At 40.7% G+C, this 13,054-nt stretch overlaps 1 protein-coding gene across 1 annotated transcript in view; it reads right to left on the reverse strand.

Moving 5' to 3' along the window:
• Positions 1-13,054, reverse strand: part of rhobtb3 (Rho related BTB domain containing 3) — a 31,255-nt gene that overhangs the window by 12,898 nt on the left and 5,303 nt on the right. The window contains exons 4-7 of the mRNA XM_008409466.2: positions 10,868-11,025; positions 10,614-10,722; positions 7,264-7,459; positions 6,960-7,156 (exon numbers count right to left, since the gene is read on the reverse strand). Of these exons, the coding sequence (XP_008407688.1) occupies positions 6,960-7,156; positions 7,264-7,459; positions 10,614-10,722; positions 10,868-11,025 (660 nt within the window). The remainder of the gene's footprint in view (positions 1-6,959; positions 7,157-7,263; positions 7,460-10,613; positions 10,723-10,867; positions 11,026-13,054) is intronic.

Consider the following 13,054-nt stretch of genomic DNA (forward strand, 5'->3'; position numbering starts at 1 on the left):
ATCTCACAAAAATATGCCTAGATGCACTAATTTGGTAGATTACATTTCAAGTGCTGGACAACTTGATGTGCATACGCGTAATTTATTTTTAATGCTAAAAAATTAGATACAAAGGTTTTATTGACAAGGGTTTTGGCCCAGTTTCAACCAGAATCATATTTGAGATACACAGCAATAATGCCACAACTTTTAAGTTTTCTTATATCGAGCTTTTCGTCTTTTTTTCCCCCCACTGTCTGACTTTCAAATAACAAGGTCTGAAGGAATTTAAACCACATGCCTCAGGAAATCGTCAGACATCGACGACCTTGTCAAAACACTCAAAGTCACTTAAATCTTTGTTCCTGGTTCTGACCATGTTTTGGTACTTGGTACTTGAGTTTCTTTAGGAAGACATGCTGCTTTTAAAGTTCATCCTCTTTCATTTTGTTAAATAAGTTCTAATTGAACAATTTCTTGACTCTTTAGATCTGGAAGGAGCCAGATCTGGATGTGAACTCAGCTTTCCAAAAAAAAAAAAAATCTTCATTTAAGCTTTACTAAAGGGGAGAAATTCATTTTTGAAATAGGTGCAGATTAGTTTGGACAAACTGTTATTTGAAAACTTATTTTTGTGTTAACTCATGCTTTTATAGCCTAAAATATATTTTTTTGATGATCTGAAACATTTAGGTGTAAATCTATAAGGACCCTAACCTAACTGGACCCATAAATCTAACCATGTTAAAAGACATACACATGCAGAGGCACAGCAAATGCACATCCACACAACTGCATCCAAACGACAATTTCAATAATTCAGCCATTCACTACAAAAGGAGACAGAGTCTCAGAGTGTTAACATCACACACACAAAGTCATGGCCTCTGTGACTGTTCTCACACAGCCAAGTGGCAAAACCTCACAGCACACAGTTCCCACTGTGGGTGTGATGCTCAAACAGGATGCTGAAAAACTGTTTTTTTTTTTTTTGTTTTTTTTTTTTGTGATTTAGTGAATTAGGCTGAAACAGAACAATTAATGAATCTGAATTGCCAACAAGATATTAATTCTATTTTTCTGCACGCTGCGAAAGAGCATTTTTCTCTCACTGAGCTCAAAATGTTTCTGCAGGCTAAGAAGGCGCCCCGTTCACATCCAATTAGCCGACTCAAGATGACGCATGGCTACGTGCGCTGTATACGATGTCAGCTCGTTCGGACCGTCGGTGTTGAAGGTTAACTGGGATGTTTTTCCACATGGCTCAACATGCTCTGACTCTACACAGGTTTCGTGAAAAGCGTTCACATTCCACTTAGCGCATCACCCCCACACCCCTTTTTTTTTTTTCCTACTCGCTCCAAACCGAACATCAATACACTTGACGGTATGCTGAGCTGCTCGGCTTGTTGCTATCACGTCTTCTTACACAATCCAAGAAAAAGTAGCGCCTTACTCTCTCCTCCTCCAACTCTCTGACTCGCGTTTCATCCTCACATTCTGCCACCTTCATTTTTCACCCTGCACGCTGCTTTCCCTTTTGCACTTTTTTCTTATGAAATCACACACACACACACACGCACACACGCAGGGCTGTGCACTGTATAGATGTGCACAAAAGCCCACACTGCTCCCAATTTCAGCTGCTGGCTCGCTTATTCTTATTCATATAGTCACTCACAGAGAATCGGGCTCACTCTATAATCTCTCCCCCTCTGCTCAGCCTTCTCCAGCTCAGATGTTGTGTGCACCTTCCTCTTGGGCTTATGTGTCAGAGCATGAGTGCTGCTTTCATACATGTTTATTATTGCGTGTTGTGAATCAGATCCTTCAAAAAAATAAATAAAAAAAGCTTGTTGCGCTGTGCAAACAGGATATTTGCGACACCTTTGCAAGGTTTTCTCTCCAGAATTTGATAAGCTCCCTTCACACCAGAGTTAGATCGCCCTGTGGTCGCTCATTTTGGAGATCTGAGACTGCTTAAATTATGCTGGATTGCTGCAAATTTTCCAAACCTCAAAGTGAAGACAAGCACGACTTTACTGTGCAGCAAGCATTTGGCCCACAGGCTTTCCCCCCCAGCTTTCCCGATCTTCATTCAACAATGTTAAGACACAGTTAAGACATCTGCAGTGAGACATTTCTTCAGAATCTGCAACACTTTCCTGCAGCTATGGGAGGTTTCTGCACAACCGCAGTTAGTTTCAGCCTCACTAGCTACGTTTCCATTACAAATGTGTGCAAAACTTTGTCAAAATTCCACACATCTTGGAATTTAAGTTTCCATTAAACAAAATTACACAATAAGTCATTAAGAAACATCCTGCTCCCTCATCCTCCTACTACTTCCTGCAACCTTCTTTGTCTTTTTTGTGTGATGCAATAAAGTGTTTCCATTGCAGTTTTGCAATATACACCAACTCTGATATAGCAGAAAAACCACATCATCCTAGAGCCAGAGCTTTTTATCGAAATGAGTTACTTCAAAATTGCTTCAGTTAAGCAAATGTGTTTTTGCATTTCCGATTTGCACAATTTTAAGGTCAGTGGAGAAGCGGCTACTGTCAGCAAGGATACACCATCAGCATTTTCATCAACTAATCAAGCATTATAGCATTCTGCAGAGAGTGGTGTTTTCTGGGCAGAGCGTTTCACTCTGTGCCTTGTAATTTCTAATCTGGTACAATTCTCTGTGCTAATAGAAGTCATTGACACAAAATGCAAAATCGCAGTGTTTTTTTTTTTTGCGATGACTTCCCTTTGACAGCATGACAAACAGCTCCAGAAACTAGCAACATCTTTTCCCCTCTGAGACTTCAGTCTACATGCGCAACAGGTTTTGTGAGCAAAACGTCATACCATGAGGGGTGCAGCACGCAGAAATCTCTTTGTGCACAGAGTTTTTCTTTCTATTTTGACCTAGACAGAATTAATCTATTTGCTTCGTGTGCTCATTTATGTTAAAACCAGAGCAAAATATCATGTGCGCTGGAGCTGCAATGTAAAACACTTAAAGTAAACTATGTAGCACACAAGTGCTAATGATCAATCCAGGCAGGTGCAAAAAAAAACAAGAAACACTGCTACATCCTGGCTGCTCCATGCAACACCCAGAACCCAAATTCATTGCCATCTCACTACGTTACTCGAATGATTTTTGCATGCTCAAATCAGTTGAGTAACTCTACATCGTTCCTTATGCGCTCTAGAGGGAAATCTCAAAAACTCTTCAGAGGCCATGCACATTCCAGCTGAAGCATAATGTCACGATACGGAGGAAGCCTTTAACTAAGCTTAGGAACACATTTTGGGTATTCGTGCCTTAATTTCAAATGCATGCAGCTCCATGCACTTGTTTACATCCTTGTCTCTGACATAAGGCTCAGTAATAATTCAAAACCTGCTTCATCACAAAGATCAGATCATGGTGCAGGCACAAAGTCTCTAAAACAGATTAGAGTCTGAGATTTTCCTTAGATTTTTCTTGAACGTTTCTTCAAAGGCTTTCCTCAGCGTCCCGGTTTTTGAAGTAATTTCTATAATGATAAGCTGAAGTGAGACGAAGAAGACGCAGCTGTCAAACGAGGGAAGAAGATCAAACCTCTAACGTGATCTATCGACTCCCAGATGACTACTCTATAGTGTCTTACCATCAAGCGCTTTTAGTTTGAAGGATTTCTGCTCCTCAGTGTAATGGGCCATTGGACGACGCCCAATAGACATCCGACGGCCTCCTACTGCCAGGCAGCGTTTATCGTCACGTCTGAATTATTAGGAAATGACTAAGGGCTCTTGTGGAATAGAGTTCCCATCTTGTGGACATCAGTTCAGCTTTCCCAGCCCTGTTTCGGCTCCAGCTGATCAACGTGTTTACATCACCACAGCAGGGCTGAAAAACATGCACATCTTCCACATGACAGTGAACGGAGAAGTAGGAAATGTGTGACCTCCACGCTGTGCGGCAGGCGTAGTCACCGAGCTTGGATTTGTTTGGACGAAGAGCACGGTAGCTGCTGTTGCAGATATCCTTTTATCTTTTCTGATTTCCACTCTCTGTTTGGCACTTCCTGCACATATGATCCCCCTGCCAGGGTTTCAGTTTGGGTAATTTTCATCCTTGGCCAATCAGAGGGTTTTTATTCAGAACGGATGGTAGGCTCTTCTTTGTCGCAGCTCTGCTGCTGCAGCTCATGTTGCTCCAAATTTTAACACATGAGTAACCTGGCAGTATTCATTAAAATTTTAAATTGAATAACTAACTCACTGCTCTTTGTGTTGTTGTTGTTTTTATTTAAATTATTTATTATCAGGCTGTATGATCGTTGTTTTAATAATGACGCGGCTCCAAAAGTTCAAAGACTAATTTCAAATTAAATGAGAAGTTAAAATGTTTAGTAGAGAAATAAATCTCAGTCACCCTGGCAGAGCTGTCGTAATGTAGTAATGTATTTATCCTTGACTTGATGGATGGGAAAAAAATCGGCCTGTTTTCAATTACTCAGCACACTGAGTTTATTGAAAACCAAGTTGAAGGCATAACTTTTAGATAAATAATTTTAAAAATCCAGAACAATCCTGTAGGGAGATGAAATCATGAAAAATTTCTAAATACTGAGAGTGAATGTACAAATGATTAAAGTTGTTTTCTTCTTTATTTTAGAAAAACTGATTGTATCCCAGGCTGCACAGTGGCGCAGTTGGTAGAGCTGTTGCCTTGCAGCAAGAAGGTTCTGGGTTCAATTCCTGGCCTGGGTCCTTCTGCATGGAGTTTGCATGTTCTCCCTGTGCATGCGTGGGTTTTCTCCGGGTACTCCGGTTTCTTCCCACAGTCCAAAAACATGACTGTCAGGTTAATTGGCCTCTCCAAATTGCCCCTAGGTGTGAGTGTGTGTGTGCATGGTTGTTTGTCCTGTGTGTCTCTGTGTTGCCCTGTGACAGACTGGCGACCTGTCCAGGGTGTACCCCGCCTCTCGCCCGGAACGTTGGCTGGAAATGGGCACCAGCAACCCTCCAGACCCCACTTTCCTCCATCCATCCATTTTCCATCAGAAAATGGATGGATGGATGGATGATTGTATCCCAACTTGAATCATGAGCTGTTCCAATATAACTCTGCCCATATTCAGTAAATGTAACAGAGCAACGTTTATTTTTGTAATAATTATCCAGCATTTCTAGAGAACCTAGCATAACAAGAATAGTTAAACAGATTCCACTGCAGGTTTTCCCCCAGTGTATTATAAGCCTGGCAGCCCGCCATGCTTTACTAGCTTTACTAGCTCCCCCGCCAGACTAAGCAGTGCTTGTTTTTATGAAAATAATAATAAAAAATAAAAAAATCGCAAGCAGTCATTATTTCCTCTATAGTGAGACATACAGAACAGATCTGATTGTTACCATAGCAACAGTTGTACAAGATGTGAAATTGATTCATTAGATCTGTTAGATCTGGTCGTACTTCCACCTTCCACAGCCATATATAGCTGAAGTGCAAATAATTAACCTTCATTTAACTGTATTTTTTTTTTATTTGTTGTTTTGGTGACACTTTATTTGACGGGTTGTGAATCAGACTGACATTACGCCGTCATAGACATGACATAACTCCTGTCATGAACATGAGTAAGTCGTCATGAATATTTATGACTCTTGTCATAAAGTGTCATTCGGTAAATTGTGACACTTTTAATACAAAGTTGACATTATTGAAAATGTCTTTGTTATGACATTAACCAAGAAATCATGATCTGACACAAATTTGTTATAAAAGTATTACTGATTAAACTTCAGCTTTAATAACATAAAGATACATAATTGTCAACATAACATCTAAAAATACAAAAACACGGTGGACTGCCTCGGCGCCCCGACCACCGGGCTTAGCAAGTTTTCTGGGGGAAACCTTGCACCACAGTCGGTGTGCTTTGGCAGATAATTAAGAAGTTCAAATCATGTAACATCTGGCTCTGAAGAGGCTAAATAATGTAAAAAGTCAAAATAAAACCTCTCAACATTGCCAAAGAAAGAGACAGAGTTACGGTGAACCGCTGCAGAACCAGCGTCTTACGTCGCAGCTCAAAGACTTAAATAATTTTGCGGGTTATTTGTTTAGCTTTCTGACCGTCATGCTAATCAGGTGAGTGTTTGTAGCTGTGCGCTGCTTTACCTGCTATCTGATCCTCCATATGTCTTTTTTTTTACTGCAGTGAGTCTCGATGTAGCCAAACTCCGTCAGGTATGGCATTGTTTTTATGCCATATTAGATTCGTCGTGTTGATGCATTTTGACATGCTTCAATTTTCCGCCGCAACACGCAAACTTTCCCATTCACTCAGTGCGTTATAGTTCCACATCGCTTAGGATTTGTTGCTGCGCGTTTGCGCAATGTGAAGGAAAGAGGAGACCAGCTGCACAGGCAGGCTGAGAAATGAGATGCAGGTGATCGGTTTGTGTGATTGGCAACAAGAGACCGTGATCGGCGATTACCGATCATACACTTTTTCACGGAAATTGGCCGATTATGATCGATGGCCGATCGATCGGCACACCTCTACTAAATACCAAATCATTTTCACAATGTTATATTAAATTAGTTTATCGTGGAAAGAGGGTGTTTTTTCCTTTTCTCAAGAAAGCAGAGATTTGTTTGCTCTATTTTTATTTCACAGATTCACAAAAGGGCCTGTGATTGATATGGAAATATTGATTAATTAACTATTATTTTCTCAGTTGGAATGCCCCAGCCAGCGCTCTGGTTAAAATTCATTCAGTATTAAGTTGGGACATTTTGATTTGTTGTGTTTTTTTTGTGTTTTTTGTATTACAGATAATTGAATCTGCAACCTAAATGAGGTTGCAGATTCAATGAGGTAGAATCTGCAACCCCATTTAGAGGTTGCAGATTCAACCTCTAAATGAGGATGAATTTCCCCAAACAGAGCCAAAGATGACGGGCCTTGGATGAGAGTGGGTGGGTTTACCTCTGTAAATAAACATGAGCGTCTCCCACAGGCACATACACAGCAGGGGGTCCTTCACCACCAGCCGAGTGAGTCGCCCCGTCATGTGTCCGTCCGACCGGGGCAAGTCGTCAATAATGCTCCCGTCCCAGGTGGAGAGCAGCGAATGGGGGCCTCCATCTCGCTCCCTGCAGACACAGCGAGACTGTGGACGTTCCCTGTCCAACAGAGTCAGACAAGACACTTTACAGTGACTCTGCAGATAGGAAGTGCAGCTGCACTGAAGCTCTTTCAGCTACCGCGAGTGTGTAAACATGTCTTCTACCTGGCTTTGGGCCCCAGGAGCAGCTGTCGGAAGTACGGGCTGACGGCGCACAGCACGGCCGCGTGGGCCCACCCCAGTTCCTTCCCAGAGTCCCCGGAGTAGAAGGCCACGTCGGCAAACTGCACGCCTCGCTCCAACAGCCACTGCATGTCCTGGGAGAAGCTGGACTCCTCCACTCGGATAGGAGGAAGACGAGCTGAAAGGGACAGAGGACGAGGTGATGAAGAAAGAAACTTGTGAGATAATGAAAAAATTCAGACTTCCCTCAACCACAGAAAAGTGTGTAGCAGGGATGATGCAGAACAGACAGTCCTATCTACCTCCGCTATTGATTCCCGCTTCTTTCGCCACAAACCTTTTGGCCTGAGGGAGAGGGGGTGTGCGTGCGTGCGTGCGTGCGTGCGTGCGTGTGTGGACAAATAGCTTTCAACACTAACAGAATGTAGAAGTGTGAGGTAGGAGGCCAAAGTCATGTTCAAATGAGGAAAGAAGGTTTTTTTTTTTCCTCTTTGGATTATTGACGGCGTTAAGATCCCGACTCCGACTGCCGAACTGGATTCTGGCCAGCTAAAATATCTACGACCTTTAGGAATGGACACAAAACAAACAGTGTCCTGCAGTAGTATTCATACACATAAAAAACCTTTTCATATTTTGTTAGGTTATAAGCTGATTTTTTATTTTATTTAGTGAGATAAATCAATAAAAAGTTGTAAATAGCTGGCAAATGGAAACAAATAGCATGGTTTCCAAATGTTTTTACATGTATAAATCTGATGTTCGGTGTGAACTTCTATTCAGACCCATTTACTCCAATGCTGCTGAAATGAAAAATGCATGCTCTTCATGAGACTGCCATAGAAAAACACACTGTCTTCAGTCAGAGGCTTCTTCAAATTCCCAGTAAAACAGACTGCTACAGTAGATCATTGAACAATATGTTAATATGCAACATTTAATGTTACTTTTTGATCAGTAAAGTATTTTTATTTTTTAATTTTGAATTCATTTGCCTCCCAAATGCCTCTAGTAAGTAATACAAGTTGACTTGTGTGTAGTGTAGCGAATTAGAGAGCAGCATCGGAGAAACAGCATCATAAAGACCAAACAGATTAAGTTGTATATGATACCCCAAGTACAGAGATAAAGGTTTATTCATATTCATTTATTGGAACGACAAAGTCTACACCTCAAAAGCAATTAGGAGTCTCTGCTAAGACCAGAAATTTGATTTTCATAGGAGCACTCCATCTGAGGGTTAAAATGTGCATAGTTTATTATCAAAACTCTCAAAACTTCATTGACTTCAATGAAGTTTGAGGTGGTAGCGCGAAGATCACAAAAAGATTAATGTTACACCAGCACAGAGAATAATTGTAAACTGGCATTAATAAAATTGTAAATCAGAATACACTGACAAAAAAAGAACAAAATGAGCAAAAGAAAAGGAGGAAAAAAAATGAAGGCCTGCTGTAAATAACCGACTGTAAAGACACAGAAAAAAGAGGCAGTGCTTTCAAATGTTATATCATAAAAGTCAGATTAATAAAAAGATGAGAAAATAGGAGGCGGTAGAGCAAAAGAAGTACGAACGCCTCACAAATCACTGTCCCCATTGCAATCCTATTCATACTGCACACTCACTAATTTGTACCGAGTGTCCCCTTGTTTTATTGCTGCTGTGATTTAGTCATGAAAACCGTGCTGTTTCTGAATCAGCGCTTGTCATATTTAATGTAAGCTGGGCCATAAGTTGAGCTAAGTGGAGTCAGACAGCGACCAATAAATCCGGCAGCACTAGCTGCCGTTTCTGGCAGGACGTTCAGCTCTCCGTTACCGTGTCAGATTCAAACAGACGGCACAGAGAAGAGCGGCCGGATCAATGTTTAGCTCGAGTTTTACAGCCGAAGAAGCTTCAGGTGTCTTCATCTTACAGAAGCACAGAGAAGAAAAAAAAGCTAAGAAAGAAAACGATGTACAGCTAACGTCGTCACGTCGGCGGTCCACGTCAGTCAAAAGCTCAATCATTTTAGTCTTATCGCTGAAAAAAGATATATTGTAGCAACATCCATAATGAAAAAAAAACTGTTTAAAAAAGCCAGTTTCAGATTTAATCAGACATCTTTCATCCGGCTGCAACAACACAGATTCAAACAGAGGAGAAAAATGAACATTAAGATAAGAGTGAAGTGGGGGAAATGCAACTGTCAAGCTCCGGAGCCTGGCTTGTTACTTTGAAGCTTTGCCACAGTAATCAAACTCGCCGTCTGAAAGCTGTTCACTGCATATTAATGTGCGTAAATCTGCGAGTTTTAGCCTCTTTTGATCAGCACAGTCATTTATCCCCTATAATTACGGTATTTTGGAATTTTATTGGATTGGAGGCAGTTTGATTAAGGCTGCAATAGATCTGCAAGTGAAAAGATGTTGCTGCCAAAGTAGTAAATGGATGGACGGAAGGAACAGATTTTCTTAAATCCAATTTCTGCGTTTTCAAACTCAGTCAATGTATGTTGTCATTTATTAACAAAAATAATTAAATACCTGGAACTACAACGAGTGACGGAGCAATAAATAAGTTTTCAGTTGGTCAGGTCAGATAAGGGATTAGCAGGTTGAATACTAAAACAATTTGTTTTTGTTCTAGTTATTAGATGCATTAAAACTAAGAATTCCCACCATTTTTGGTCCGTTAACTCATCAACCTACAACACACACATTGGTGCATAAGAAAAACTAAAAACAAACACATCTATGATGGAAAAGGAAATCAACATCAACCAGGAAAAGTAGGATTAGTGCGTCTCTCCACAAACGACTTAAAACCATTTTGCAATGAGGAAAAGACCAAATGATGACAGCGAAAGTTATTTGTTGCGTTTCATGTTTTCAAATTTGATACATATTGTAAATACAGAGCTATAAAAACAATCATACAGACTAGCCAAGCACACTATAAGTAAAACCTGTAATTTTAATTAAAGATGTGTCAAAAAGTACATATTCGTCTCTCATTCAACGCCGAGCCGGTTAAATCCAGGTACTCAACCCAGTTGTTTTGAAATTTATTCAACTGTCTCTGAAAAAAACAAAGCAGTCCACCTAGCGCTTTTGTCTCTTTCCCCTTTTTCCAGTTTGACCAGAGGAATATTGATCCACATAAAGCTTTGTGCTCAGCTCTTTTCACAGCTACGTTAGCTCCTGAAGAAACAATCCAGTCAGTTCCCTGAATGTTCGTTAAACCCGCCAAAAAGAGACCGAAAACAAAAGAGGAGGACAGCAATGCACAAGTGCAAGCTGGTTAGAACATGGAGAGCCTCCTTCATTAAGTGATGTAGTATTGCTCTGACCTGGTTGCTCTAAGTGAGGAGGGCGCAGCTCATTCACTTTGTTCCCTCGCCTCTTGTCTGGCCTCTCTTTGGCTTTGTGTTTCAGGCACTGAATCATGAAGTACTCCAGCTGCACAAAACAGACAGAAATAACACTGTCAAGTCATCAATTCTTAACCTTAAGCATCCCTCTTTGCAAACATAAGCTTTAAATATGAACATTTAAAAGCCGTGGCAATTGGTGAGCCGTTCTGAAGGTCCGCATCGCCGCTTACCACGCTGCCAAAGTAGCGGCCGACGAAGACGTGGTTGAGAGAGGGCAGCTCCAGATAAGTGGCGCCCAGGTCCCGGGAGAGCTGCAGACCTTCGCTGTGCGGCACACAGCTGCTCCAGTCAGACGCACACAGCGGACACGTACACGGAGGTCCTTCATCTCAATGCAGAAGAGAAGATGCACGTCATTAATATTACATTGCGCTTTTAAAGCCACGGAGGAGAGCGTGTTTAAGAACCTGAAGTGCTCAAACTGTACGGTGACTTGCAGTTCGCTTGCACAGGTATCGACTCTTTCACACACAGCTGCAAACTTTAACGCATTTTACTGGGATTTGGAGTGACAAAGTGAGACAAAGGTTGGGCAGCTTTGATAATGTGGTGTTCATTTGTTCAAACCCCCTTCAGTCAATACTCTGAAATATATTTTTGGTATGTTTTCTACCAGCTTTCTTCTTCTCTCAGCGAGACTGCGCAAAGAGTGACTGTGAATATCAGTGTTTTTGCCAAAATGATCAATTGGATTTAGTTCTGAACATTTACTAGGCAATAAAACAAATGAATTTAGTTTGATCTAAATCAGCGATGTCCAAAGTCAGTCTTCAGTGGTGAATGTCCTGCATGTTTTACTTATTTCACCACCTCATGACACGATGGTTCATCGGCAGAACCTCTGCAGAACTTTGGGAGGATGAGGAGGTCGTCACAGCGTTTGAATCAGCCATGTTGGAGCAGCGACGCATCGAAAACGGGCCGATTAATCAGATTAATGGTGATGAGTCGAGTATGAAAAATAATAATCAATGAATTTATTAATCTATTAATTGTTAACTGGAGCTTGTAGACCTAATAAAAGGCTGAAAGAACAACATACTTACAGCAGTGACTAAGACAAAACTGTACAAAAATAAATATACATTTAGCATTTAAGATTAAAAAAATATTGTTAAATTAAATATGTTCTACCAAAAATATTCAAATGACATAGATTTATCTTCACCTGATTGCAATTCTGTATTAAATTAAATCTTCTTGAATCACCCTGTCCAATTATTAATCAGCTAATCCAAAAAGTAATCAACAGATTAACCCTACAGTGTTTTGATGTTAAGTCAAACAGAAATAGTTGAGCTTTTGAGACTTTTTTTTTGCTACGTTATTGCGCTTTAAGCAATAAAGTGTTAATTTTCCTATCTAAAAAAGGAATTAGACCACTTGTTTGTTTGCATTTCTTATGTATTTCTAATGTATATAAAAAGCCTTAAATTAAAAATCTGCAGAATGTGCCATTTTTTTAAATAAAATTTCTTATCAATCAATTAATTATCAGAATAATCGGCAGATTAACAAATACCTAAAATATTCGGTAGTCGCAGCCCTAAATACGTGCCACACTTTTCAGATTTGTGTTTGTGAAACATTGTGAAAGCCACCAATCATTTCCACTCAGCCTCTCTCTGCTTTTTGTTGTTTCATCATAAAAAATCATCGGGAAACACACTGAAGTTTGCGCTTCTAACGTGGAAAAGAACATGAAACAGTTTAAAGCGCCTCAATAGTTCAACAAAGCGCTGCACTAGCAGTAGTCAATTTATATATAGTTTGACATTTTGCACTGCCTGCAACAATAAACAATGAAAAAATATCAGGAGGGGAAAAAAGTCACTACGATGCATAGGCCTAAAAAAAAAGAAAGAAAAAGAAAATAGAAAAATCAGAAAGAGCTCCAACACAACAGAGTGTTAAGACTTCATGTAAACAAACTGGTTGTTCAGGTTGCTTGATGTGGAACATCAAAAACATCAAATCAGCAGAAGCTCTGTGAACAACGACCACCTTTGCACTGTGGCGTGCCTAGACGGGAACCGCTTAGACAGAACAAGACAGAAAATGGGATGGAGTGTCCTGGAGAAGAAAACGACAGAAGCGCACTGCACTAAAGGAGGAGAGAGCAAGACAGAATGTGCTGGACATACAGCCAGGGGGCGGAGCTTTTGATAAATCATACTCCTAATAACCTAAAGGCTTGACACAGAGATGGAGCTGGGTCGAGTGCGCGTGTATGAGTGTGTGTGTGTCCACGAGTGAGGGGCAAGCGAGGTATGAGTGAGTCTCTGACAAGAAATGACTTGGCATATCAGTGTTACGAGTGTGTGTGTGTGTGTGTGTGTGTGTGTGTGTGTGTGTGT

The sequence above is a fragment of the Poecilia reticulata genome, linkage group LG5, assembly GCF_000633615.1.
Source record: "Poecilia reticulata strain Guanapo linkage group LG5, Guppy_female_1.0+MT, whole genome shotgun sequence".
NCBI classification, from domain to species: domain Eukaryota; kingdom Metazoa; phylum Chordata; class Actinopteri; order Cyprinodontiformes; family Poeciliidae; genus Poecilia; species Poecilia reticulata.